The sequence below is a fragment of the Megalobrama amblycephala genome, linkage group LG22 (assembly GCF_018812025.1).
Source record: "Megalobrama amblycephala isolate DHTTF-2021 linkage group LG22, ASM1881202v1, whole genome shotgun sequence".
In the NCBI taxonomy this organism is placed as follows: Eukaryota; Metazoa; Chordata; class Actinopteri; order Cypriniformes; family Xenocyprididae; genus Megalobrama; species Megalobrama amblycephala.
Genome location: NC_063065.1, coordinates 11,592,430 through 11,618,374, shown reverse-complemented (window position 1 = coordinate 11,618,374; position 25,945 = coordinate 11,592,430). Strand labels below are relative to the sequence as shown.

At 37.0% G+C, this 25,945-nt stretch overlaps 1 protein-coding gene across 1 annotated transcript in view; it reads left to right on the top strand.

Moving 5' to 3' along the window:
* The window catches only part of ctnnd2a (catenin (cadherin-associated protein), delta 2a), a 358,882-nt gene that overhangs the window by 174,510 nt on the left and 158,427 nt on the right, over window positions 1-25,945 (top strand). Inside the window, 1 exon segment of the mRNA XM_048175121.1 lies at window positions 21,148-21,388. Coding sequence (XP_048031078.1) covers window positions 21,148-21,388 — 241 coding nt within the window.

Sequence of the window (25,945 nt, the reverse complement as noted above, 5' to 3'; positions counted from 1 at the left end):
CTTTTTCAATTAGCGCATTGTTCGTCTTATTTTGATTGTAGGTCTGGTGGTGTAGCATAATAATCTGATGAGTCTTGCCAGTCTTGTTAGTGCTGTTTTTAATCTCTTACTCATTGAGAAAGTATAGTGTGAATCCAGCTAGATTACAAAAGCTGCGCCAATTCAATCATATTGATATATCAGTCACATGTTTTCATCTTAAAGCATTGTAACTAGTTTAACTGCATGTCTTGAGGTGGGGTGGTGCCTGATATCACTATTTTTTAAGTAATGCAGCTTTTTAGTTGCAAAATTATTTTATTGATTGGATAGCAATTGTAGCGTTGACACTACAAGTTTCTCTGTGTTTGAAAAAAATAGAAATCGTTTGTCTTTTTTATTGAATGTGTTTGGTTTCAAAGAGTGTAAAGTGATGTGGAACTGAAAATCAAAACCTTTAGAATGGCAGCGGTCTAATCCGAATCAAGAATTCAACATAACAATTTTCGGGCATTTTCACACCTGGCTCGTTTGGAGCGTTTGTTTCGGAACCTGGTGTATACAAAACGCGATAAACGGCATTTTCAAAAAAATGAGTTTTCGCCAAAATCAGTATTGTATCTGGTCGGCATTGAAAAGTCATTTATTAATTTTGCGCAAAATGCGATATCCGTCGTGTTATTCTGTAATGTTTTCTCCCTGTCTTTCCAAAACGCGACAAACGCCAGTCTCCTTTTTCTGCAGAACGCAATATATCCGCTCTCAACCAATCACAGCGCACCATTCCACGCACTGTAAACATCGAAGGCTTTTTAAAAAGCCGTTTTTAATACCAATGTACTCGGCAAATGTGTTTATTTAACCAGATACTCTTTAATCGGTAATAACAAATAATTTATAACATTAACAAGATGACCCGTTGAATTCATTTTGGGAGCGACGGCTGAATGTATTTTTAATAAAATGCCTGTATATAAGATAAATATTGGCAAAGTTTAGACTCTGTCATATATGTGAATCAACTTACTTTGTTGTGTATTTTCAATTTGAAAAATAACTTTTATATTCATGGATTAATTGCATTTTGAAAAAAAATGTCATGGATTTATTGCATTTTGGGAAAAAAATAATACGTTTTTATAATACACTTTTTAAAATCAAAATGTAGATTTGAATGTTTAATGTTTTAATTACCAAAAGATGCTATGTGAAAGTCTGAAACAGAAAATAGTGGTTTTCATCTTGCCACTTTCTTGGTAAAGAAAACACCTTTTTACTCAAATTAATCAAAATGGAGTTATTGCGTTTTGGAACCAAACTCTTCATATATATAATATTATCTCATAATTTGGCAACAGGTATATTAGGCTACTGTCACTTTAAAACTTGACGCACGGATTCATTATACTGTTACACATGCATTTTGTTTACTGTTTACGTTCACTTAAAGGTGCCCTCAAATGAAAAATTGAATTTATCTTGGCATAGTCAAATAACAAGAGTTCAGTATAACAACTTAACACCGGTTGGGGTGTACGCCCCAATATTTGCATATGCCAGCCCATGTTCCCAACATTATGAAAGGCATTAGACAAGGGCAGCCAGTAACGTCTGGATGTGCACAGGTGAATCAACAGACTAGGTAAGCAAGCAAGAACAATAGCGAAAAATGGCAGATGGAGCAATAATAACTGACATGATCCATGATATCATGGTATTTTTAGTGATATTTGTAAATTGTCCTTCTAAATGTTTCGTTATCATGTTGCTAATGTACTGTTAAATGTGGTTAAAGTTACCATCGTTTCTTACTGTATTCACGGAGACAAGAGCCGTCGCTATTTTCATTATTAAACACTTGCAGTCTGTATAATGCATAAACACAACTTCATTCTTTAGAAATCTCTCCAACAGTGTAGCATTAGCCGTTAGCCATGGAGCACAGCCTCAAATTCATTCAGAATCAAATGTAAACAATATAACAGTATACAATACTCACATAATCCGACGCATGCATGACGAACACTTTGTAAAGATCCATTTTGATGGTTATATTAGCTGTGTGAACTTTGTTTATGCACTGTTCAAGGCAAGCGCGAGCTCTTGGGGCGTGGAGCAAGAGAATTAAAGGGCCACACACCCTGAATCGGCTCATTTATAATGATGCCCCAAAATAGGCAGTTAAAAAAAAATCTATGGGGTATTTTGAGCTGAAACTTCACAGACACATTCAGGGGACACCTTAGACTTGCATTACATCTTTTTAAAAAAAGTTCTAGGGCACCTTTAAAACATAACTGACTGTGTTTACATGAATACTCGCCAAGACTGGCATTTTGACATTATTTCTTGTATATTGGACTGTTTAAGCGAAATAAGTAGCAAAAAAAGAATTCAATTTAGTATTGAGAGGGGGCTTTATGTTTGCGCACTTTAGGTGTGAGCTCAAAATCTGCGGGAACGAGTAAAATTATGCGTAATGTGCGCAATCCCATGCCAAAATTCAATCCCTGTAACACCAACAATATTCATCCGGAGCAAATGAAACGAATGAGTGAGGGGAGGCGAGTTTGTGTCAACTTAGAGAGATGAGAGAGCAAGAAAGCACAGCTGGTATCGTGTATCTATTCTGCGGAAAATGAACATGGGAAGCATCTCAGATATTTCAGTATCGGTATGTTTCGAAAAATCTATATTTTTGGCAATGCTACATTGCACTTAGTTTATTATTTCAGATGCCTTTTTAAAAGACTACAATTGAAAAATGTAAATATTATATATAAAATTCAACCCACCAAAGTAGCTAGTAGGAGTGACTGCATTACACGCTACTGCTGAAATCCACTTGCACTTGGTGGGTGTTAACGTCAAGCCCTGTATATAATTTTAAATATAATTAAAGGTGCCCTTGATTCAAAAATTGAATTTATCTTGGCATAGTTAAATAACAAGAGTTCAGTACATGGAAAAGACATACAGTGAGTCTCAAACTCCATTGTTTCCTCCTTCTTATATAAATCTCATTTGTTTAAAAGACCTCCGAAGAACAGGCGAATCTCAACATAACACCGACTGTTACATAACAGTCGGGGTGTACGCCCCCAATATTTGCATATGCCAGCCCATGTTCCCAACATTATTAAAGGCATTAGACAAGGGCAGCCAGTATTAACGTCTGGATGTGCACAGCCGAATCAACAGACTAGGTAAGCAAGCAAGAACAACAGCGAAAAATGGCAGATGGAGCAATAATACCTGACATGATCCATGATTACATGATATTTTTTGTGATATTTGTAAATTGTCTTTCTAAATGTTAGCATGTTGCTAATGTACTGTTAAATGTGGTTAAAGTTACCATCGTTCCTTACTGTATTCACAGAGACAAGAGCCGTCGCTATTTTCATTTTTAAACACTTGCAGTCTGTATAATTCATAAACAACTTCATTCTTTATAAATCTCTCCAACAGTGTAGCATTAGCCGTTAGCCACGGAGCACTATCAAACTCATTCATAACCAAATGTAAACATTCAAATAAACACTGTTTACACATGACATGCTGCATGACGAACACTTTGTAAAGATCCATTTTGAGAGTTATATTAGCTGTTTGAACTTTTTTATGTTGTTTAAGGCAAGCGCAAGCTCCTTGGGCGGAGAGCACGAGCAATTAAAAGGCCAGCAGCCCTGAATCAGCTCATTTATAATAATGCCCCAAAATAGGCAGTTAAAAAAATGAATCAAAAAAAATCTATGGGGTATTTTGAGCTGAAACTTCACAGACACATTCAGGGGACACCTTAGACTTATATTACATCTTTAAAAAAAAGTTCTAGGGCAACTTTAAATATATATAATCAGTTAGAGCGGAAATGCTACATTCGTATAAGTGTTTGTCATAACAGCTACAGATAAAACCACAATTAGCTCGCGGAGCAGAGGAAACTTTGACCAATAAGAGGACATCTTTACTCACATGTGACTTGCATAAACCCATTTTGGCATGCTTTGAAATGGTGACTTGTGAAACCAAACCAAGAAGAAAATGCGACATTGTAACAAATTAACTCCCTGTTTTTGAACAAAGCAAATGATCTACATGTCTGAAAAAGGCCTTAAATGTGAGTGTGAAATGCAGGCATCAAGACAGGGTCTCATGGCGCCCCTGAAGAAAAAATCTAACAGTGTCGACTCTCACCTGGCTTAGTTGTGCAGATAAAATCTATATGGTCTGTTTTAATTGGGGTCTGCGGTGGTAATTTCCTACGCTTGCTGCAATCTTGCTGTGACCTTTGAGAAGTGGAGCTTATAATGTACCTCTGGGACTTTATTTCTTTTCAAAATTGTTGTCTCTGCCTAATGGTATGGCAGCATCAGCAGACTGTTGAAAATTATGCCCTGTCTCCTTTGGCATTCTCCGCTCTGAGCTCTCACATATCACAGCTCTTTTATTTTCTCATCCTCAAGATGTTACTGTTCTTTAAGAGGAAAATAGAGAGCATTGGCTTGCTTAGATAAACACAACAGAACAAGGGCAGTTTTGTCTCTCATTTGCCTTGAATGGCGCTAAAATACAATTAAACAGGTAAGTGAAGCAATTAAATCTATGTCATTGCAGTGCTTTTCTGTCTGAAGCTAAAGGTCGACTAAAGCTAAAGTGCCTGTCTGCTACATGAAACAAACTAAAGCTGAATTTATGAAATTATATAATCCTGCCTGAGCACTTCTATTAAAATTATTTATTATTCAGTTTCCAGTGTTATATTCTGGCAGTTGTGCTCATTACTGCTGTATTATATTCATTACAGTGTATGTTACTGATTAAAGTTCTGTATCTTCAAGAGAGACCTCGATTGTACTCACACTGAAAAACGACTCACTATGTAACAATTTTCACATGTGGACACCATTTTAAATATATGAGGATATGAGGTCCCTAAAAGACTTGACTGTTTAAAACAGCTTTTAGAACATTTTTGATCTCGGTGAATGTAGTTTATTGTTACGTCAAATGTAGCTTAGCCACCTCTGAACTGAACATTGACTCTCTGTTGCATTTTGTAAAGCCTTTTTTTTTTTTTTTTTTTACCACTTTGTTATTTGCTACTTTAATTAATGGTCGGCTGTCGGCCAACATCCAGGCATTGGTGAACGTCTGTTGGCCTAGTTTTTGCGGTGTGTTCCACACGTCGCCTGTAGTAGGGCTCATCCAATTAGACCAATTCAGCATGTTGAATCTGCGTCGGGGCCATCGGTGAGAGAGATCACTCTGATTGGCTGTTTTTGTTTAGCGAACAAGCCCTAGTTTCGGCTTCTGTTTTTGAATAAAGAGCAGAGGATAGAGCAAAACAGAATAGCGGTCATGAATTAGAAGTCTAAAATGAGAAGTTTTAAAGAAAAATGTTGGAGGATTTCAATATAAGAGCTACTTCATACGAGGTCACCATTCGACTCTCTCGTGGAAGCGTGTACGGTCGTTGCCGGAAGCCAGCGATTATAGTTTATAAAGTTTTAAATATTGATATTTTTCTCACAAAAACCCATTTCTTTGCTTCAGAAGGCATTTATTATCCCACTGGATTCATTTTTGGTGCTTCAAAAGTCCCATTACATCCCATTGGCGCTATTCAATCCCATTACAAAGCTGGGAAGAGCCAGGATATTTTTTATTATAACTCTGATTGTGTTCAGCTGGAAGAAGGAAGTCATATACACCTAGGATAGCTTAAGGGGTGAGTAAATTATGGGATAATTTTCTTTTTCGGGTGATCTATTCCTTTAAGGCTGAATGTTTTGACATTCTAGATATTCCATAAAATGCAGACTCCAGGAGATGAATGAGTGAATGAGCTATTTCCTAAGACTTTTCTCAATATTATGTATTTATTTTTCATTAGATAAAATAGTGTATTTATTTAAAATATTTTATATAAATGACTTATACCATACTTACCCCTACTTTGAGGCTCAAGACTTCCTTTGACTTATCAAAATTATTATTTTTGGTAAAATAATAGTTTGAAATGTTATAAACTGAAATAGATATTGGGAGAGATGGATTACTTAAGAGTTAAGACTCTCCAATTGCAATTCAAATCTCATGAAAAAACAGTGTAAACTGTATACCAATCACAATTCAGTATGCAAATATAACTATGACTTCATTTCTGGCAGTAGTTGTTTTTATGCCAGTGGGAGACTTAAACCTCAAAAATCTGGCAAAGTTTATAAAATCCAAAAATTGAGAGCACATCTAAGGTTGAATTTATCTACAAAATTCAATTTAAGTTATAGAAAGCAGGGGAAAAGGTATGAGAGAGCCCTGCAAGCGCTGTAAAAATAGATTTATGAATATACGAACCTGTTTGCTGCTTTCCGTCTACTTTTCTACTATTGCACATTTGGCAACTGATCAAATCAAGTCAGTCAAAATTGGTGCACTGCATTCGCACCCTGATAATAAACAGGCTTTTTCCAGCCAGCAGATCTCAGCTGTGGCTTGAGGTGTCTAAAGCTCTATGATAGCACTCAGGCTGACATTGAGACGCCTGACAAAGTCTCACAATGCCTAACAGAGTCTCGAGAACAAAGTAGCTCAAGTCTTTGGTTTTTATGTGATCAAGTTTGACTCCCTGAAGCACCTGAAAGTAACAAGTAGTTTATGAAAAGTCACTAATGAGGATCTATGCAAGTCTTGTGTTTGATGTCACATCATTGCTCACTCTGTGAGTGCATTGACCTCACTTTTCTTGCTGTCTCTGTTCTCTTCCTCCCAGTTGCGTTGCTTCCCCTCGCTAAGTGGCTCATTAGACCCACAGATGAAGTACAGGGCTAATGACGACATTAGAAGCCGTCACAGATACGCTGCTAACATGTAGCAGATGTGTTCTTCTTATTACATCGCTGTGCAGGAGAGATAAAGAGAGTGATTTATGGCCATATTTTTTGGGGACAGATGACAATGGTTGAAAGACTGTCCTGCCTGAGATCCCCAGGTGGAAATGACTCAAGCAATCAGGGCACTTCAGGGCCAATATCATCACCAGCAGCTTAGAAAGACAGAAAGGTCGACTGCTGGGCAGTTTCCTCCTATGAAATGTTTTGTAGTCTCACAAATTGTGGGGAAAAAAGGCACTGCAGCTATTTTGTCTCTTGGTGCAGTGCCTTGCATGATGTCTGGGCATGCAAGGAAGGAACTGGCTCATTTCAACAAACTTCCATAAAACCCATTTGTGTTTTCAAATTTCATAGAGAATAAGCAGTTGAAATGTTCTCTGAGAGTAAAAAGACTGAGAGTAAAAAAACTGGGTCATATCACAAAATAATAAAAGTGTATATTTTATTAATTTTATTCTACTGTGTATATGTACTACCATTTGAGGTCTATGCAAAATATAGTAAAACCCATAATTTTCTGTAATATTATTACAATTTAAAATAGCTGTTTTCAAATTTAATATATAAGATATTATTTATTCCTGTGATGGAAAAGCTGAATTTTCAGTAGTCATTATTCTAGTGTGTGTGTGTGTGTGTGTGTGTATATATATATATATATATATTTATATATATAATATACACACACAGACACTATATTATACATTTATATATAGGACCAAGATGATGGGGACATTAAATTGTATTTATTTAAATGAAATAATTAATTATACATCTAGTAATTGTTGTGCAGCATTCTCTGATGCTGACCAGATACTGTACATTACAATAATAAGACATTTTGGGGAAAATGTGCTTAATTTAAATATTCAAATGTATTTAAAATCTTGGAAATCTATGTGCATTTTGAGATATCGCATAAAAAAAACTGCAGGATGGAAACGGAAATGTCCGCATAAATTCTAAAAATGAGCATAAGAAACATGTGCTTGTTTGAGTCAGATAAAAAAAAAAATTTATCCATTAAGAAAATGTGCATAAACTATAATGGAAACACATTTACTGAATAAACTTCTTGATGCGCATCAAAAAAATCATGTGACGTTGTGCGATGCTACACCATAACTGGGCTAACCAGCGGACCGATCTTTTTGCACAGCATCTGAAATGCCTAAGCAAAGTCTGTCCTCAAAGTGGTTCAATATAATTACCTTGCAAGTAATTCATTATATACCATAGATTACCAGGAAGTGACGATTTTGTTCTCTTTGACTCACTGGATGAAAACACTGCTTTATTCGCAAATGTGAATGGAAACATAGCTATTGTCATTTTGCGAAACATAATTTTATATTTTTGACTTTGAGATGAGATATGATCCGGGCAGCTTTTGTGAGATTCCCCAAAATAGTTCAACATTATGACAGTATCACATTTTATTAGTTTGGGCCATTATGGATTCCCTGTAATGCTGATTCCTTTCAAGTACCTTATTCATCACAAGTTTGCCTATCCGGGAATCAAATCTGATCTTGCACAAAGCTCCAGATAATGTGAAAGTGATTAAGCTCCTCATGGCCTTTCATTCTGCTGCTGCACCATTGCAGGATCTCTTGTTCATTTTTTAGCTCTGAAATTCAAACTTCATGAAGTTAATTAGGCTTTGTGTGAGAGGGACTGGAAGCGGCTAAGAATGTGCTGAAAAGACTAATTTTGGAACCGAGTGAGGAATTAACCCGAGCTTGAGGGAAGTGCTCTATCAAATGCTGATGGTGCTTTCCTGTTCACATCCCTGTATAACTGGCCAGGCTTTTTCACAGAAAAAGAGATGGTGTTTTAAAAAGGTGTGCATTTTTTGTTGAATTTCATCATAAAAGATGACTAATATCACAGAGTGCGACTATTTTTGCATAAGTCCATTTCCTGAATCTGCGTCATATGCAGAAGAATGGACAATGATACCCCTGATGAGAACTGCTGGGTGGCTTCAGAAAAGAGGAAGGAACCTTGATTTTTGCTCAGTGGTTACAAAAAACCTCAATATGAGAGCAACACTTGAGACTGAAGTGGAAAAATAAGGTAGAGTATTTCAGCCATCTCTCAGCCATTGTGAAGTGCAGTTTGAAGCAAAGAGCGGAATGCGCTCTTTGGGTATTGAAGCACATACTACTCTATAGATTGGTATAAAATCAATCCATTCGTCGAGCACCCCCAAAATCATCTTTATCTGACCAAATCATGGCTTCTTCCCAGAATCTACAGCCCAACCTTACATTTGTAATACCTGTGCTTTATATACAATGTAATATTGTGTTTTTGCTGAGCTTTCAGGATGTATTAATTGCTCACTGTAACACACATACGTAATTTGTGGAGATCAGCAGTAAATTCCCCATTGAGGAGCTCAGTTTAATTCGTACCTGAATATAGCAGCCTGTTCCAGATGTTATATAAGATGAAGCACCTAAAATATATCTACCTTTGACTGTTCTTCTGAGATTTATTTTCATTACAAGACACACAAGAGGGAGCTGCTCATGAGTTTTTGCTGGACAGAATATCATACAGAGTCTACTTTATTCTGGTGTGCTGATTTAGTTTCCGCTCTGTATATTTCTGGGTGTGCAGATTTTTTTTTTTTTTTTATGTTTTGATTTGCAGTGGGTTTTTTTTATGTTATCTTAAAAAGCTCAAACAAATAACCCATAAATATTCAGGATATTTGTGGTAGCAGCTAGGTGATTAACATTTTACCTTAGCATGCCTTTTTCAATTTGAAGTTTGGTTGAGCTGTAATATATAATTTAGAGAGTAATACCTTTGAAGAATGTTATATGTACTAGTAAGAGCTAGAAGGTATTCCTCAAGTGAACAATAGTGAGAGTTTATGTAAATGAAGTACTGAATAAATTTGTCTAAATTAAGACTGCAAAGAACATATTAGCCCAACAAAGACTTTTTAGTGATATTTTTAGGTATCATTTTAGACCCTTTCTCAAGTAATAAAGACCAAAGATTGCCTGTTTTATGTACCCAAAATGAATTATATCTCATGTTTAACCACTATAAGAGACAGCGGCAAATCCCCGAAGCACTGGCTGAGATGAAGCTGTTCTTGGCGGGTACACGAGCACTGAACGGCTGCTGACGGCCTGGAGCTCGCATCTCTGAAAACATCTAAACAAATTGTAAAATAGGCTCTATGATTAAATATGAGTAACTACAGTTCGAAGTTAATACTTTAAAAAAAATACTACAAGAAGTGTAGTATTTGTAAAAATACAGTGGATTTGCTTGGTTGCCATGACAGTCAATTCAAGCGAAGTGATACAAACGGTGAAAAGGTAGGAGTGCTGTTATCACTAGAATATTGCACGGCTTTCAGCCAATATACAATATATATATATATATATTAGGGCTGTCAATCGATTAAAAATTTTAATCTAATTAATTACATACTCTGTGATTAATTAATCTAAATTAATCACATACATAATTTTTGCTGTTAAAGTATTAAATATTTCAATTCAAATGAATCAATGCAGGGTTTTTCCTGGGACAAAAATGGTCTTCGGTGGTGACAGACATGGTCATCCACACAAACAGTAAAAAGTGCCCTACCCACGTGATCTGCGAGCCCAGTACTGACAATAAAGTACTCGTCACTCTCACTGTAATTCTTTCTTGCCCTCTTTGCAAAAAAAAAAAAGAAAGAAAGTGATTTTATAGCTTTGTAAGAGAAGATGCTTTTTTGCTAAACCTGAAAAGTATTAAAAAGTAGCATTTAGAAGTTATATTAACTAATAATATAATTTTCTACCATATACAATTGAATGCACATAGTTAACAACAACTTGCTTTGTTCTGGTTTCACCTCACTCCAGTCTAAACTAACTGATTTTATAGGTAGGCCTAATTTACTACACATTGTCATTTAAATAACCTGAAAATATTGTGGATTATTAAGGCTAATTTTACTAACCACTCTTGCTAAATAGGGTAAGCACACTTATGTTCTCATTTCAGAGTTGTTCGAGTAAATGATTCATTATAGACCATGTGGACAGATCAGTTGTTGTCATGATTCATTAAAATGAATCTGTTCAAATGAGTCATTAGGTCGCGAATTGGACATTAGCGGACGTTGACGCATTGCGTGCGAATCGCGACTGTTATTAGGATATCGCAAAAGATTTGTCAACACAGAAAACACTTCACCACTGGATAGGATTTTCTTTTTGTTTACTGAAAGTGTGGTTTATGTCAGCTGCACGTGCAGGGCGCCTGTCATTCTCCGAATGCGCCTCGTGAAGCATGGATTCGGTCTTACGAACTTTTAGCATTGTGTCAGTTGATTTAGATTATTATGTGTGAGGTAGAGAGAGTGCAAAGACGGTGCTTACTTTCTCGCGCGCAAGGGAGGAGCTCTGCTCGTTCTGTCCGTCAGCGCAGTAGTCGTCTCCCTCCTTCATTTTACAGTCGAATGGTGGCTAGAACGGCTCCAGGTTCAAAGGTCAATACGGAATGGATTAATCTGCATTATTTTTTTTAACGCGTTATTTTTCCTCAGATTAATTAATCGAAATTAACGCATTATTTTTTACAGCCATAATATATATATAATATATTGTTGGTGTTATTTATTTTTATATTCAATTAAATAAAATTAAGTAAAGCAATAAAAGGTGTAAACTGCAGGCAGTAGTAAAAGGAAATAAACCACAGTCCTCAGCTGATAGATTTTTAGATCTCTAAAGCTCATACTGTATGCAGTCTTTGTGTTGAGTCTGTAAATCACTGGAACAATAACAGTTTGAACCAGTTGTGAGCTCAGTTTAATACCATCCTGTGAATCTGGCCTCTGCTCCTCTCAAGCATGGCTAATGAGCAATTACACGCACACTCACACACACACGCAGACATATAAACACTCTACGAAAGATGGATGGCGCTCATAACTTACGCTGAGGTGCTGGCGGTGAGACACAGAGGCTGCGTTTTGATTCACGTGAAGAATCACCTTGTATCTGTCCTGTAGCCTCACTCCAAGGATGCAAGGTGTTACTCGGATTATATTTACAACCGTAACAGCTCCTGTGCTGTTGTTGTGCCATATGTTAAAGGCCTTAACGCACACATGAGCTTTGCGTGAAATGTGGGAATCATTCATGTTAACATGGATCGGAAGCATCTAGACTACTCTCAACAGGCCTTTATATAAAAGTTAATACAATGCATTGACCAATCAGCATATACTGCTCTAAACCTCTCAGACTGACAACATGCACACAAAATAATTTTATCCTATAACATGTATGTCTGTATTGGAATTTGAATTATATCTTAACACAATCTTAATGGTATTCTTGGTTGAATTGCTTTCAGAGAGTGATATTTTCCTAATGTTAGCATTTAAAGCTTTCTTTTCTGAGCAAACAGATGGATCCATTCAAGACAGAGTCATTCAGATACCCCCAGTAAAGTAGGTAGCGCTTTATTGTATTGCATACCTTTTTTTCCTGCATCGAAAATGGCAGAGCAGCAAATCATTCCTCTAATATGTTTCTGTTGAGTGGGAGTGACCTTTGGCAGGGTGTAATATCACGCAGAGAAGAAAAAAAAATGCTAGGAGAAGCAGTCGAGAAAAAAAAAGAAGAAAGGGCAGTTTGTTTATGATCACATTACACTGTAACAGAGCACTGAATCTGATGCCAACACTAAGGAGATGCTGGATCCTCTGATTCGTATCTGAAAGGTCAGGTAATTTAAAAGAGCAGCCCATTATCAAACCTATAGAATATTCAAAGCCTCTCCGCAAGAGGAGATTAGAAACATTGGATGGGGTTTGTGTGTGTGTGTGTGTGTGTGTGTGTGTGTGTGTGTGTGTGTGTCGTTTGATTCATGAGATGCCTGATAGAAGATTGAAAGAAAGTGCAGAAGGAGAATGTTTCATATTCAGCCTCAGTGCTGGAAGAATGCACCTAGAAACACATTCATAGTAATGCCAAGGTCTTTCACTTGTAGCTTTTTATTTTTAATTCTCTTATTTCTTATTTAAATATCTGGTAAAACAACTGGCTTATGTAGCCGCACTGCATAGTCGTCTTTATACATACAGTATGAAATATGAAATGCTGTTGTCATGACAATCAGTGATTGCATGATTGTGTTTCTTGTAGGGTTGTCAGATGTACCGGTACTAAAAATGTCTTTGACTGTTTGTTGCTTCTTGCTGTTTTTTGAGCATCTCGTACCATTTTCATTGCATTCGTTTTATTAATACATCATTTAAAAAATGATGTATACATTGTGTTGCACACCTCCTGCTTAATTTAGTCTTTTCTGCACATCATTCATCCATCCCATCACTTTTTGACACTTTTGTTCCACTTTCACTACATGCTTTTTATTTAATACAGAAGAAGCATCTCCAATTCTTGAGCAAGACTTTTCATTGTGTTAGCATGTGTTATAACGAGTGGTGATCCGACATTAAAGCTGAGGGTTCATGGCTGTTATCAGTGGCAGAAGGCAGCAGTGTTAATCTTCTCTTGTGTACTCAGACACGCACTTCGATCTATCGCTGTTCCACAGCTGCGGTGGCCCGTTCTCCATTGTAGTCAAAGCTCGAAATGCAAACAGTTACATCCAGCTCTTGATATACATCCACTGAGGTACATGGGCAGTTTTGCTTTATTACAATAAAAAGTTCCTCAGGGTAAATTAGAACCAGGAAACCATTGTAATCAAGGTGAAAATGCCAGTTTAGACAAATTAGTAATATATTATTGAAATATTATTATAATTTTAAAAACAGTTTTCTGTTTTAATATATTTTAAATGTAGTTTATTCCTGTGATGGCAAAGCAGAATTAATTTTATCTCGCAATTCTGACTATTTTTTCCTCAGAATTATGATATAAACTCACAATTGCGAGTTATGAAGTCAGAATTGCAAGTTATGAAGTCAGAATTGCGAGACATGAAGTATTTGCTAGATATGAAGTTAGAATTGCAAGTTATAAAGTCAGAATTTTGAGATATAAACTCACAGTTGTGAGCTATGAAGTCAGAATTGCGAGTTATAAATTCAGAATGGTGAGTTATGAAGTCAGAATTGTGAGTTATGAAGTCAGAATTGCAAGTTATGAAGTCAGAATTGCGAGTTATGAAGTCAGAATTGTGAGTTATGAAGTCAGAATTGTGAGTTATAAATTCAGAATGGTGAGTTATGAAGTCAGAATTGTGAGTTATGAAGTCAGAATTGCAAGTTATGAAGTCAGAATTGCGAGTTATGAAGTCAGAATTGTGAGTTATGAAGTCAGAATTGTGAGTTATAAAGTCAGAATTTTGAGATATAAACTCACAGTTGTGAGCTATGAAGTCAGAATTGCGAGTTATAAAGTCAGAATTGTGAGATATTAAGTAATATTTGTGAGTTATAAAGTCAGAATTGTGAGTTATGAAGTCAGAATTGTGAGTTATGAAGTCAGAATTGCAAGTTATGAAGTCAGAATTGCGAGTTATGAAGTCAGAATTGTGAGATATGAAGTATTTGCTAGATATGAAGTCAGAATTGCGAGTTATAAAGTCAGAATTGTGAGATATGAAGTAATATTTGTGAGATATAAACTCACAATTGCAAGTTATGAAGTCAGAATTGTGAGTTATAAAGTCAGAATTTTGAGATATAAACTCACAGTTGTGAGCTATGAAGTCAGAATTGCGAGTTATAAAGTCAGAATTGTGAGATATGAAGAAATATTTGCGAGTTATAAAGTCAGAATTGCGAGTTATGAAGTCAGAATTGTGAGATGTGAAGTATTTGCTAGATATGAAGTCAGAATTGCAAGTTATGAAGTCAGAATTGTGAGTTATGAAGTCAGAATTGTGAGTTATGAAGTCAGAATTGTGAGATATGAAGTAATATTTGCGAGTTATAAAGTCAGAATTGTGAGTTATGAAGTCAGAATTGTGAGTTATGAAGTCAGAATTGCGAGTTAAGTCAGAATTGCGAGTTATGAAGTCAGAATTGTGAGATATGAAGTATTTGCTAGATATGAAGTCAGAATTGCGAGTTATAAAGTCAGAATTGTGAGATATGAAGTAATATTTGTGAGATATAAACTCACAATTGCAAGTTATGAAGTCAGAATTGCGAGTTATAAAGTCAGAATTGTGAGATATCACAAGTCAGAAACTCGCAAGTCAGTCTTTTTTCCCTCAGATTGGACTTGATAACTCGCAATTGCGAGTTTATATCTCAGAGTTCTTAGAAAAGAAGTCAGAATTGCAAGATATAAACTCAAAATTGCGAGTTATGAAGTCAGAATTGCGAGTTATAAAGTCAGAATGGTGAGATATGAAGTAATATTTGCGAGTTATAAAGTCAGAATTGTGAGTTATAAAGTCAGAATTGTGAGGTGAAGCAATATTTGTGAGATATAAACTCACAATTGCGAGTTATGAAGTCAGAATTGCGAGTTATAAAGTCAGAATTGTGAGATATCGCAAGTCAGAAACTCGCAAGTCTTTTTTCCCTCAGATTGGACTTGATGACTCGCAATTGCAAGTTTATATCTCACAGTTCTTAGAAAAGAAGTCAGAATTGCAAGATATAAACTCAAAATTGCAAGTTACGCAGTCAGAATTGAGAGTTATGAAGTCAGAATTGCGAGTTATGAAGTCACAATGGCAAGTTATAAAGTCAGAATTGTGAGATATCGCAAGTCAGAAACTTGCTAGTCAGTCTTTTTTCCCTCAGAATTGTACTGTATAACTCTTAGAAAAGAAGTCAGAATTGCGAGAGATAAACTTGCAAATGCAAGAAAAAAAGTCAGAATTGGAAGAAAAAAGTCAGAATTGCGAGTTAATATCCCGCAATTGTGAGTTTATAACTCGCAATTCTGACATAACTCGTAATTGCGAGTTGAATTGTGAGAGATAAACTCCCAATTGTGAGATAAAAGTCACAATTACCTTTTTTCTTTTTTATTTAGTGGCGGAAACAAGCTTCCATAAGTTTCCATAAGAAATCATTCTAATATGCAGATTTGATGCTCAAAAAACATTTTTATTTTTATCAATGTTGAAAACAATGGAAAGAAAAGAAGTATTAATTTCTTTAAAAATTCCAAACTTTTGAACTATATTGTATTTTGAAAAAAAAAAAAAAAAGGTTGTTTTTATTGGTTGTCATGTTGCTTTATATGGTTCAGAGAGAGAAGGCAGATTAACAAATGAAAGTTGGCTGTTATTCACAAGTGTCCTTCAAACTGGCTTAAGAAAAGACTGTATACGGTGTCAAAGGAAGCAGAACAGAAGCAAAAAGGCTTAGTATGCGAGTTAATTAAAGAATTACATCGTCAAACGCTGTTGTCAGGAAATAGCAGGATTCGTTGAAGCACATTATCGGCTAGTTGCCCTTGTTAACAGCCTCTGTACAAAATGAATAAGAGAAACTGTCAGCATTTCAGCTGAGATGGTGAGTGTACAATGTGGCCCCAGAGAGATGTATTTACCAGCCATTGTACCAGGCAATACACCATTTTATTCTCAACTATTCTTAATGAAAGAGGCCAGTCTGGCTCTGCAGTAGTCAAATTAACCAGCACTGGATCATAAAGTTGCAGAGAAATATATTGTTTCGATGCCGGAACTGACCATCTCACAGATGGAAAAAGATAAAAAAAACCTTCTGTGAGTTAATAAACACCTGCTTCATTGTTGTTTATGGGTTCATATATCATTTTATACAGAAAATATATGCAGTCTGATGTTTGCCAGTTATTACTTTCTACTCTCGCATTGTTGCCGATGACAAATAATAGATACGAGATGGGTCGGTTGTCGAGATTTTATGCAAGATGTTATCCACCTCGTGTAGTGCTGTGGGTTCGTGTGACTCCTTGTCCGTTTGTGCATTTTATCTCACACTGTGCCGAGGAAAGCCCTTGTCCGTGTAGTGCTGTGTAGGGTCGCATAAGATACACCCTTTCTGATAAGATAAGCTAATGGAATCTGAAGGTCACCAAAAGGTCATTCTCCCGAGGCATCGCCGCTGTGGCAGAGTGGCAACACTTCATATTGATAAAGTCTTCTCTGGGGCCTGGAGCGATTTGCACATACAGTTGTGATAAGCAGAATACTTACTCTTTGGAGAAGTAAATCAAGAAAAAATATGTGCATTGGAATTGCAGCATTATTTGATTACATAGTTATTTGAAATGTAATCAAAAATTGCTGCAATTCCAATTAATATATTTCTTCTTTTATTCATTAAGTCCATCAATGTGTGACCTTGCTATCTGATTTCTCAAGACTGAGTGAAATTCAAACCAGTCAATGGTGGGTACACTGCTTTAAGTTGCAGACAGAAATTTAATTAGCCTTTTTTGTGAGTTAATTAATGACTTACAGATAGATTTTCACCTGCTAAAGGTGTTTGCATGCAGTTGAGGCTGTAAATCAAGCCCCCAGGGTCTTCAGTGCTAAACCAGTTGGAGACCTTGAGTTATTTGAATTTTTAACATTGGAGTAATGAGTTTGAGCATATCCAAAGCCAAACACCCACACTCTTCAATTGAGCCAGATGGATACTGTCTCTTCATTATGTTAAAAACAAACAAATGTGGAGTTAAAGTGATCTACTTTTGAAAGCGACTCACATTTATGAGTTAATTGTATTTATGAGTTTGTTGTGTTGAAAATTCTTGTTGCAAATTCTGCTGAACTAAATGCATCAGCAAAGGTCTACACTCCCCTACTGTCCCCCCATAAATATACACTGATCAGGCATAACATTATGACCACGGTCCCACTTTTGCTGCCAAAACAGCCCCGTCCCATCGAGGCATGGACTCTACTAGACCCCTGAATGTCTGCTATGGTATCTAGCACCAAGATGTTAGCAGCAGTTCCTTTAAGTCCTGTAAGTTGCGAGGTGGGGCCTCGGTGGATCGGACTTGTTTGTTCAACACATCCCACAGATACTCGATTGGATTGAGATCTGAGGAATTTCGAGGCCAAGTCAACACCTTAAACTCGTTGTTGTGCTCCTCAAACCATTCTTGAACTATTTTTGCTTTGTGGCAGGGCGCATTATCCTTCTGAAAAAGGCAACAGCCAACAGGGAATACCATTTCCATTAAAGGTTGTACATGGTCTGCAACAATGCTTAGGTAGGTGGTACGTGTCAAAGTAACATCCACATGGATGGCAGGACCCAAGGTTTCCCAGCAGAACATTGCCCAAAGCATCACACTGCCTCCGTCGGCTTGCCTTCTTCCCATAGTGCATCCTGGTGCCATGTGTTCTCCAGGTAAGCGACGTACACGCACCCGGCCATCCACGTGATGTAAAAGAAAATATGATTCATCAGACCAGACCACCTTCTTCCATTGCTCCGTGGCCCAGTTCTGATGCTCACTGTTGGCCCTTTCAGCGGTGGACAGGGTTCAGTATGGGCACCCTGACTGGTCTGCAGCTATGCAGCCCCATACACAAAACAAACTGTGATGCACTGTGTATTCTGACACTTTTCTATCAGAACCAGCATTTATTCTTGAGCAATTTGATCTACAGTAGCTCGTCTGTTGGATCAGACCACACAGGCCAGCCTTCGCTCCCCACATGCATCAATGAGCCTTGGCCGCCCATGACCCTGTCGCCGGTTCACCACTGTTCCATCCTTGGACCACTTTTGATAGATACTGACCACTGTGGGAACACCCCACAAGAGCTGCAGTTTTGGAGATGATCTGACCCAGTCGTCTAGCCATCATAATTTGGCCCTTGTCAAACCAAAGTCCCTTTAAGACAAGTCATTTCACTCGGCGGCCATCTTTGAAACGCCTCTCGGGCATCCTGGGCATCATGCAGCTCCTATCTCTTTGAATGGGGAAACATCAGATTCTCCAAAACTGTTCGCCAACCTTACGATTAAATTTCATATTTGAAATCACCAATGAAATATAACAACAACCGACTCAAAAATTTAGTTTCTAAACGCTCGAATCATGACAAAAAAAAAAAACTGTATGGATCAAGCTAATGCGCATGCGCAGACCTAAATGCGCGTCTCTTCGGAGGCGCGTGTCTGACTGTTTCTATAGAAACCGGTGATTCTAACGGCCGCTGAAGTGACGCGATGACTTTACCAGTCGGCGATTGGCTCTTGGCTTTAGAAGGCGGGACTTATTCCGCCATATTGCGCGTTACACTTTCTCCCATTCAAAACAATACGAGTGACACGTCTTGTGTTATTCTATAGTCTTTGGTCAAACTCACTCAAATCCTTACGCTTGCCCATTTTTCCTGCTTCTAACACATCAACTTTGAGGACAAAATGTTCACTTGCTGCCTAATATATCCCACCCACTAACAGGTGCCGTGATGAAGAGATAATCAGTGTTATTCACTTCACCTGTCAGTGGTCATAATGTTATGCCTGATCAGTTTTATATATATATATATATATATATATATATATATATATATATATATATATATACATTTATTTATTTATTGTGGTGGGGCCAGTGAAAATATTGGGGGAAAAAAGATCTTTGTAGCCTGATTTGTTTAATGTGGAAATCCTATGCTGTATTGCAGCCCTGTCTGGTCACTGAACTTTACTGTCCGTCAGCTTCCTATTATGTATTCCGGCTCATGGAGCTTAATTCAATCCATCAAGCAACCACCTCTTCTTTCACCCTATTTCTAGATCTCTCTCTCACTTTTTCAACCGGTCTCCATTAATCTCAAACTCTGTCTAATTATCGTTAGCCTACACTGAGCGAGTGCAACATTTTCTTTAAAAGAAGCTGAAGAGTCATGGATGGTCTCGGAAGATACATTGATCCTTTTTTCCCAGGGTGCACTTTGTGTTTGGTGACTAATAGTCCTGTTTTACAGCTTCACTGGCAGTGTTGTGGTAAAGACTCAGAACCCTGCCATTGATCGTCTCGCGCTGCAGATTTATGAGACACTCCACTGTGACTGTCTAGCAGACAGTGGCTGCCACATTACCCTCATATTGAGCGAAATGGATACACTCTGTCACCTCAATATTTTAAAAACCAAACAAATACGCATTAAAGTGATCTACCTTTAAAGTTTGCATCTGATGCAGTCAGCCACACTGTCTTGCCATGTTTGGAGATAATCATTTTCATTTTTCACAGAAATTTTTTAAAGGTTCACAACTAAAATTAGAGCACAATCAATCGGTGAGTCATCAGGCATCAAGATGAATTATTTAATTAGAGGTTTTGGACCATTTTAGAGCATCATTAAGAGTAACCAAGCAGTTGCTTCAATTTGTACTGTAATTTTCAGTATTTTAAATCCATCATTCAAGCATATGGTTAACGATGGGTCTAATTTTAGTTTTGTTTTTGATTTTGTGGAAACCATGATACTTTCTTTTTCAGGATTCTTCGATAAATAGAAAGCTAGAAAGAACCAAATTTATTTGAATAGACAACTTTTGTAACATTATAAATGACTTCATAATGTTTCTCTGTTGTATTCTTTGTCATTTGTCTGAATAAAAGTTTTAATGTAATTCCTGATCCCTAAACTTTTGAATGGTAGTGTATTTTTTTCTGTCATACATTTTACACAGCAAAATGTTTTACGTCTCTTTAAAACCATACAAATGCATCTTCATTTACATACAATTGTTGTCAAATAAATCATTTTTAATCAGCCACATGGGCTTCTGTTTCTACTGTTTAATATAAAATGTGTCTGTAAAGGCCCGTTCACACCAAGAATGAGTACTATAATGATAACTATAAAGATATAGTTCTAAAAATCACTTTCAGAATGATTTTTTTTCCAGCTGATGAACGATAAAAACAATGACAGCCAATCAGAATTTGAAAGAGCTCAATCAATTAAAGCGGCAGACAACAAACCTGCAGCGTGTGCTTAGAATAAACAGATGGTGTGGACGGTAATATATTTATCTGTATAGTTATCATTCTTGGTGTGAACGGGCCTTAAATGTGACAAGAAAGTTGACTAGTAATACTCAATTGTATCAATAATGTGTACCTGTTATGGTGCTTTTTAATGCTGTCATTCTCATAGCTGTCGTCTCTTCCTCTCTTTTCCGCTCCCTCCTTGCCATTCTTTCATTGTATCATGTCTTTGTCTGCTTGTCTTCTCACTGTCCTTTCATTGTTCCTGTACCTAGACCTAGTGAACCAGTTTTGTGAGCAGGTCCTGAACTTCTTGTTTTGTCCCTACTCTCCTGCCATAGCCCCGTCCTCCCCTGGTGTTGACTCCGTACCCTTGCAGCGAACAGGAAGTCAGAATGCCACAGGGACGTTTCCCAGAGGCGGCTACGCTTCCGGTCAGAGTGCCAATTACACGGACACTTACCGCACATTGCCGTACTGCTCATCAGTGGAGTCTCCCTACAGCAAGTCCGGCCCTGCCCTGCCACCCGAGGGCACCCTGGCCCGCTCTCCCTCCATTGACAGCATTCAGAAGGATCCCAGGTGAGTTTGCATGCCATTAGACCTTTTTCAGTCGGAGTGGCGCTCATGCCAGGTGCAGATGGCAAATGTACACATATCAATCCAATTTTAGCTGGAAGAGCATCTGCTGAAAGGGTTTTCAGGGGTTGTGTGTTACATTTTGGAGGCCCTTTTTAGGGTGACCACCTGGTTGTTTTTCTGTTGCAGGACAGCAGATGTGATTTTGCGGAACAATGCAGTACACATGGGAGAGAGATAAATGTACTACTATTAGACTATGTAAATATGATTTAAATTAGTTGGAAAGCCTCTTAAAGCACACTTAAAAATAATGGTTCCAAAAGGGAGTATGGGAGGTCGCAGCAATGGCATATAAAAAACGGGGTCATGACATGTAATATATATGTGTGTGTGTGTGTGTGTGTGTGTGTATATATATATATATATATATATATATATATATATATATATATATATATATATATACTTATAATGTTGCACAAAAACAAATATAAATGTTAAAAAAAATTATTATTTTCAACCCTCATTCTGACCCTCTGTATGTAATGATCCATTTTTAAGTGCAAGCTCCTTTAACCTCTAAATGCATGACTGTTTCGCCAATCATTCTTACATATTCGGGTCTTTATCGACCCGGATCTATATCTAACACGGAAGGATCTCTACCTGTCGCGATAATATAAAACTCCTCTGATATTACAATAACAATTACAGAAGAATAAAATAAATCGTATTTTGTTACCTTTTGGAGCTTGAAAGGCATCATCACTGTCCTCGTCAGAGCTCATTTCCCAGTAAATTCAGCAAATAATAGGCTAGTTTTATGTTTGAGGTCACAAATATGAGCCCATTCGCGATCTCAAACGTATTCTCAAAACTATATAATTTTCAACATCTTCAAAATCAATATTTCGATCGCTAACCGCTTCACCAGATTCATCCAGTAACAGTTACAGTCATATTTGATTGCATTTAGTACATGCTCTGCAGTAAATCGCTGAGCCATTTCATGTTTGTTTTATTATTTCGTTTTCTGTTGAATGAGTCGTCACTTCAGCATTGTGTATCAGACATTGCCATCTTGTGGAATAAAGATGAATTGCACTTATTCCGTCATCTAAGATTCAATTATTTTTGTGCAGAAAAAATATACGTACACTCATACACACCTCGGGTCGTTAGCGACCCTATACCATTTTTACAAAAAATGAATACAAAAATAGGCATTCTTTTATAATTTTATGATTTTTTTCTTGTTATATTCTTTATAATGAATTGATTGAGGAATACCAAGAAGGTTGATGTCTAATTTTAAAAAATGAACGAGGAGGAGGGTAGTGAATGACGTCCCGGGTCACTAAAGACCTGAGGTATGCATTTAAGGGTTAAGTCTTGTCAGTAAACGGCCGCTGTTTTGATTGTCTAATGTCATTGCATAGGAAACAGTAGCTGCATCCGAAATCGCGTACTGTTGAGTAGGTACTACATTTAAATTTATATTTACTTCACGACCATTGAAAAAGTATGTTCTATATAGTATGAATTTGTGTAGTACAAAATGAATTTGGGCGTACTACGTCCGCCATGTTGTTACTGTCACATGACTTACCAGCGTCAGTTATGTCTCTTCAACTCTATTCACAAATCCTCTCCTGTGGCCTCATGGGATAGTAAAGTGTCCATCGAATGCGCACTTCAGTATCTCGCCGGAAGTGGTAAGTCATCCGGGTACTTTTCGCCTACTGTTTTTCGAATACTGTGAATTCGGACGTGCTACTCTGTTCGCATACTGTTTTACACGTACTATATAGTAGAGAAGTATTTGATTTCAGATGCAGCGAGTATCACACCCACTCGCTATTTCAAGTAAGTGTTTTGAAAACATTACCCATATAAAACTGTCATTTACAGACAAAGCATTATGAAATCATTTACTTACGGTTTGTGATGCAGCTACTGTCAGATCCAATAAAGTTGGCTCCTTTATCTTTTAGTTTCTTAAACTGTGCCTCTTTTGCAAAACAAAATGCTCTGAACAAATATATAATCTTTTGACGCCATTAAAATAAAACATCCATTTGTTTCCAATGCATTTAAGATGTTAAAACTGGATGCTTCAAATCAAACGTTCTTTCACTCTTCCATTTGTCCTGTTGTCGATAGACTCTGTATGCTGTATCCAGTGTAGACAGTGTCAGCGATTATAATGGGTTCTATTTGCTTTTGACGCAGCGAGACGTGATGCGCCCAGTGTGGGCTAATGTCAGCCGTTAAGTGACTGAACGCCAGTAGGCGGGGCCTATGGTGCAATGATGTAAAACTATTTGTCGATGTCTTGCTCGGAGGCAGTCATATGCAAATGTATTTGCCCATGTCACGTCACAGATCCTGCAGTATCAAAACAAGCCGTTTTTGGAGCTTGATTAATAAAATGCTTTGTTTATAGTGACAAGATCTTGTTTTAATGGTACAAAGATGTCAAAAGATCAAGGCAAATTTGATTTCTCATGTCATGACCCCTTAAAAGTTCTTCATTGAAACATAGATGCCAATAAAGAACCTTTACTTGTAAGAGTGTATTTGATGCGACATAACTGACATTGGATGATAACGTGCTTTAAATTGACAATAAGCTTTGGTAATTGTGACCAGTTTTAAGTGATACAGTGTAATTTCCCCCAGGGGACCTATTTAGTCTACTAAATATAATGAACTGAATATAGCAGACTAGTAGTTAAAATCCAAAATTCAAACATTAAATGCATTTACCGGATCATCTTGAACTTATATTTTTTGTTAGATTTGGCAGCTTTGAGCATAAGTTCTGGCTGGTCTTGCTGTATTTAAAGGTACACTATGTAACTTTTGGCCTTCCAGCCTCTAAAAAAACTTTATACAGTATATTTTGCAGAAGAACATTGTTTTGGTTGTGCTTTGGCTTTGTGTGACTGGAGGTTTGAGATTTAGCTTGCTCCATGTCAACCATTCTCGCTCGTTGTGACACCTAACCTATGCCACTTCCACACCATACATGCGACAAAATATCCCAATATGACAAGACAAACACGGGTGAGTGATGTATGTATGCAATTTCCCATAAAAACCATCCTGTCAGGTCTAAAATATGAACAATAGGCTTACCATAGTGAATCTGGGTAAGACAAAAATCTAATTTTGGAAGAAGGATTGATGATGTATTGACTCATTATTTCAATTTTGTTAATTTTGAACAAAAAAAGTTACATGGTGTACCTTTAACTTCACCCGGAATTCACTTTTGAGGGACGGTACTTGTGTTTTGCAGGACACTGGACAAAGCTACCAATTTCGGGACTGTCCCACAAAATAGCCTTAGCCTGTATTTGTATTAGAGGTGAAAGCATATTCAGCCTTCTCAGTAAACAACTGGTCATGACATAAGGAAGTGATTTTGTAGCAATAGAGCTTCCTTTTGTAATCTTCACATTAAAGCAGTTGACTTATCAAAGGCTGATCCTTCTGGGTCTTTATCCTGCCGACACATCTTTTTCCATCTACTGCTTCTGCAAATTGAATAAATAAATAAATATTTGAATAAAAAAAATCAATAATTACAAATATTTTGCATTGTGATACACTGTTTCCCATGATTATGATTCTGTGTAAATGCATTTAGATGGCCTCTTAAAAAGTCGATGTAAACACGGCGTATAAAGGCCTATTTACTTGTGAGCCGGAACAGGGCCCCTGCACAGGGTCGCACCATAGAGGCACTTGCAGAGTGTTTTTATATTTATTTGTGTTGATTTAGAGAGAGATTTCTGGCTGAAATACACTATTGCTTGTTGTTTGTATACTTACGAAGTCAATAGCTTTTTGAACTATGTGGTTTGTTGCACCTTTTTTGGCTCCCAGACGGGTTGAACTCTATGCAGTTTTTACAGACATCAACAGAAATTTGGATTAGTTTCTCAGGAGGATGATGTTTCTAAAACCCTGTGCACTTCCTTAGAGAAACACTTCCTTAAAACATGTGCTACACAGACAGGCATGATCGTTAAAAAAATATGACAGGGACCATATACTGTTCAAAAGTCAGTACGCTTTTTTAAAGCATCCTTGAAAAAAAAACACGTATAACTATTTCCACAAACATATTAAACAGCACAACTTTTTTTAAAGGTGCCCTAGATTCAAAATTTGAATTTACCTTGGCATAGTTGAATAACAAGAGTTCAGTACATGGAAAAGACACATTGAGTTTCAAACTCCATTGCTTTCTCTTTCTTATGTAAATCTCATTTGTTTAAAAGACTTCCGGAAAACACGCGGATCTCAACATAACACCGACTGTTACGTAACAGTCGGGGTGTACGCCCCAATATTTGCATATGCCAGCCCATGTTCCCAACATTATGAAAGGCATTAGACAAGGGCAGCCAGTAACGTCTGGATCTGCACAGGTGAATCAACAGACTAGGTAAGCAAGAACAACAGCAAAAATGGCAGATGGAGCAATAATAACTGACATGATCCATGATAGCATGATATTTTTAGTGATATTTGTAAATTGTCTAT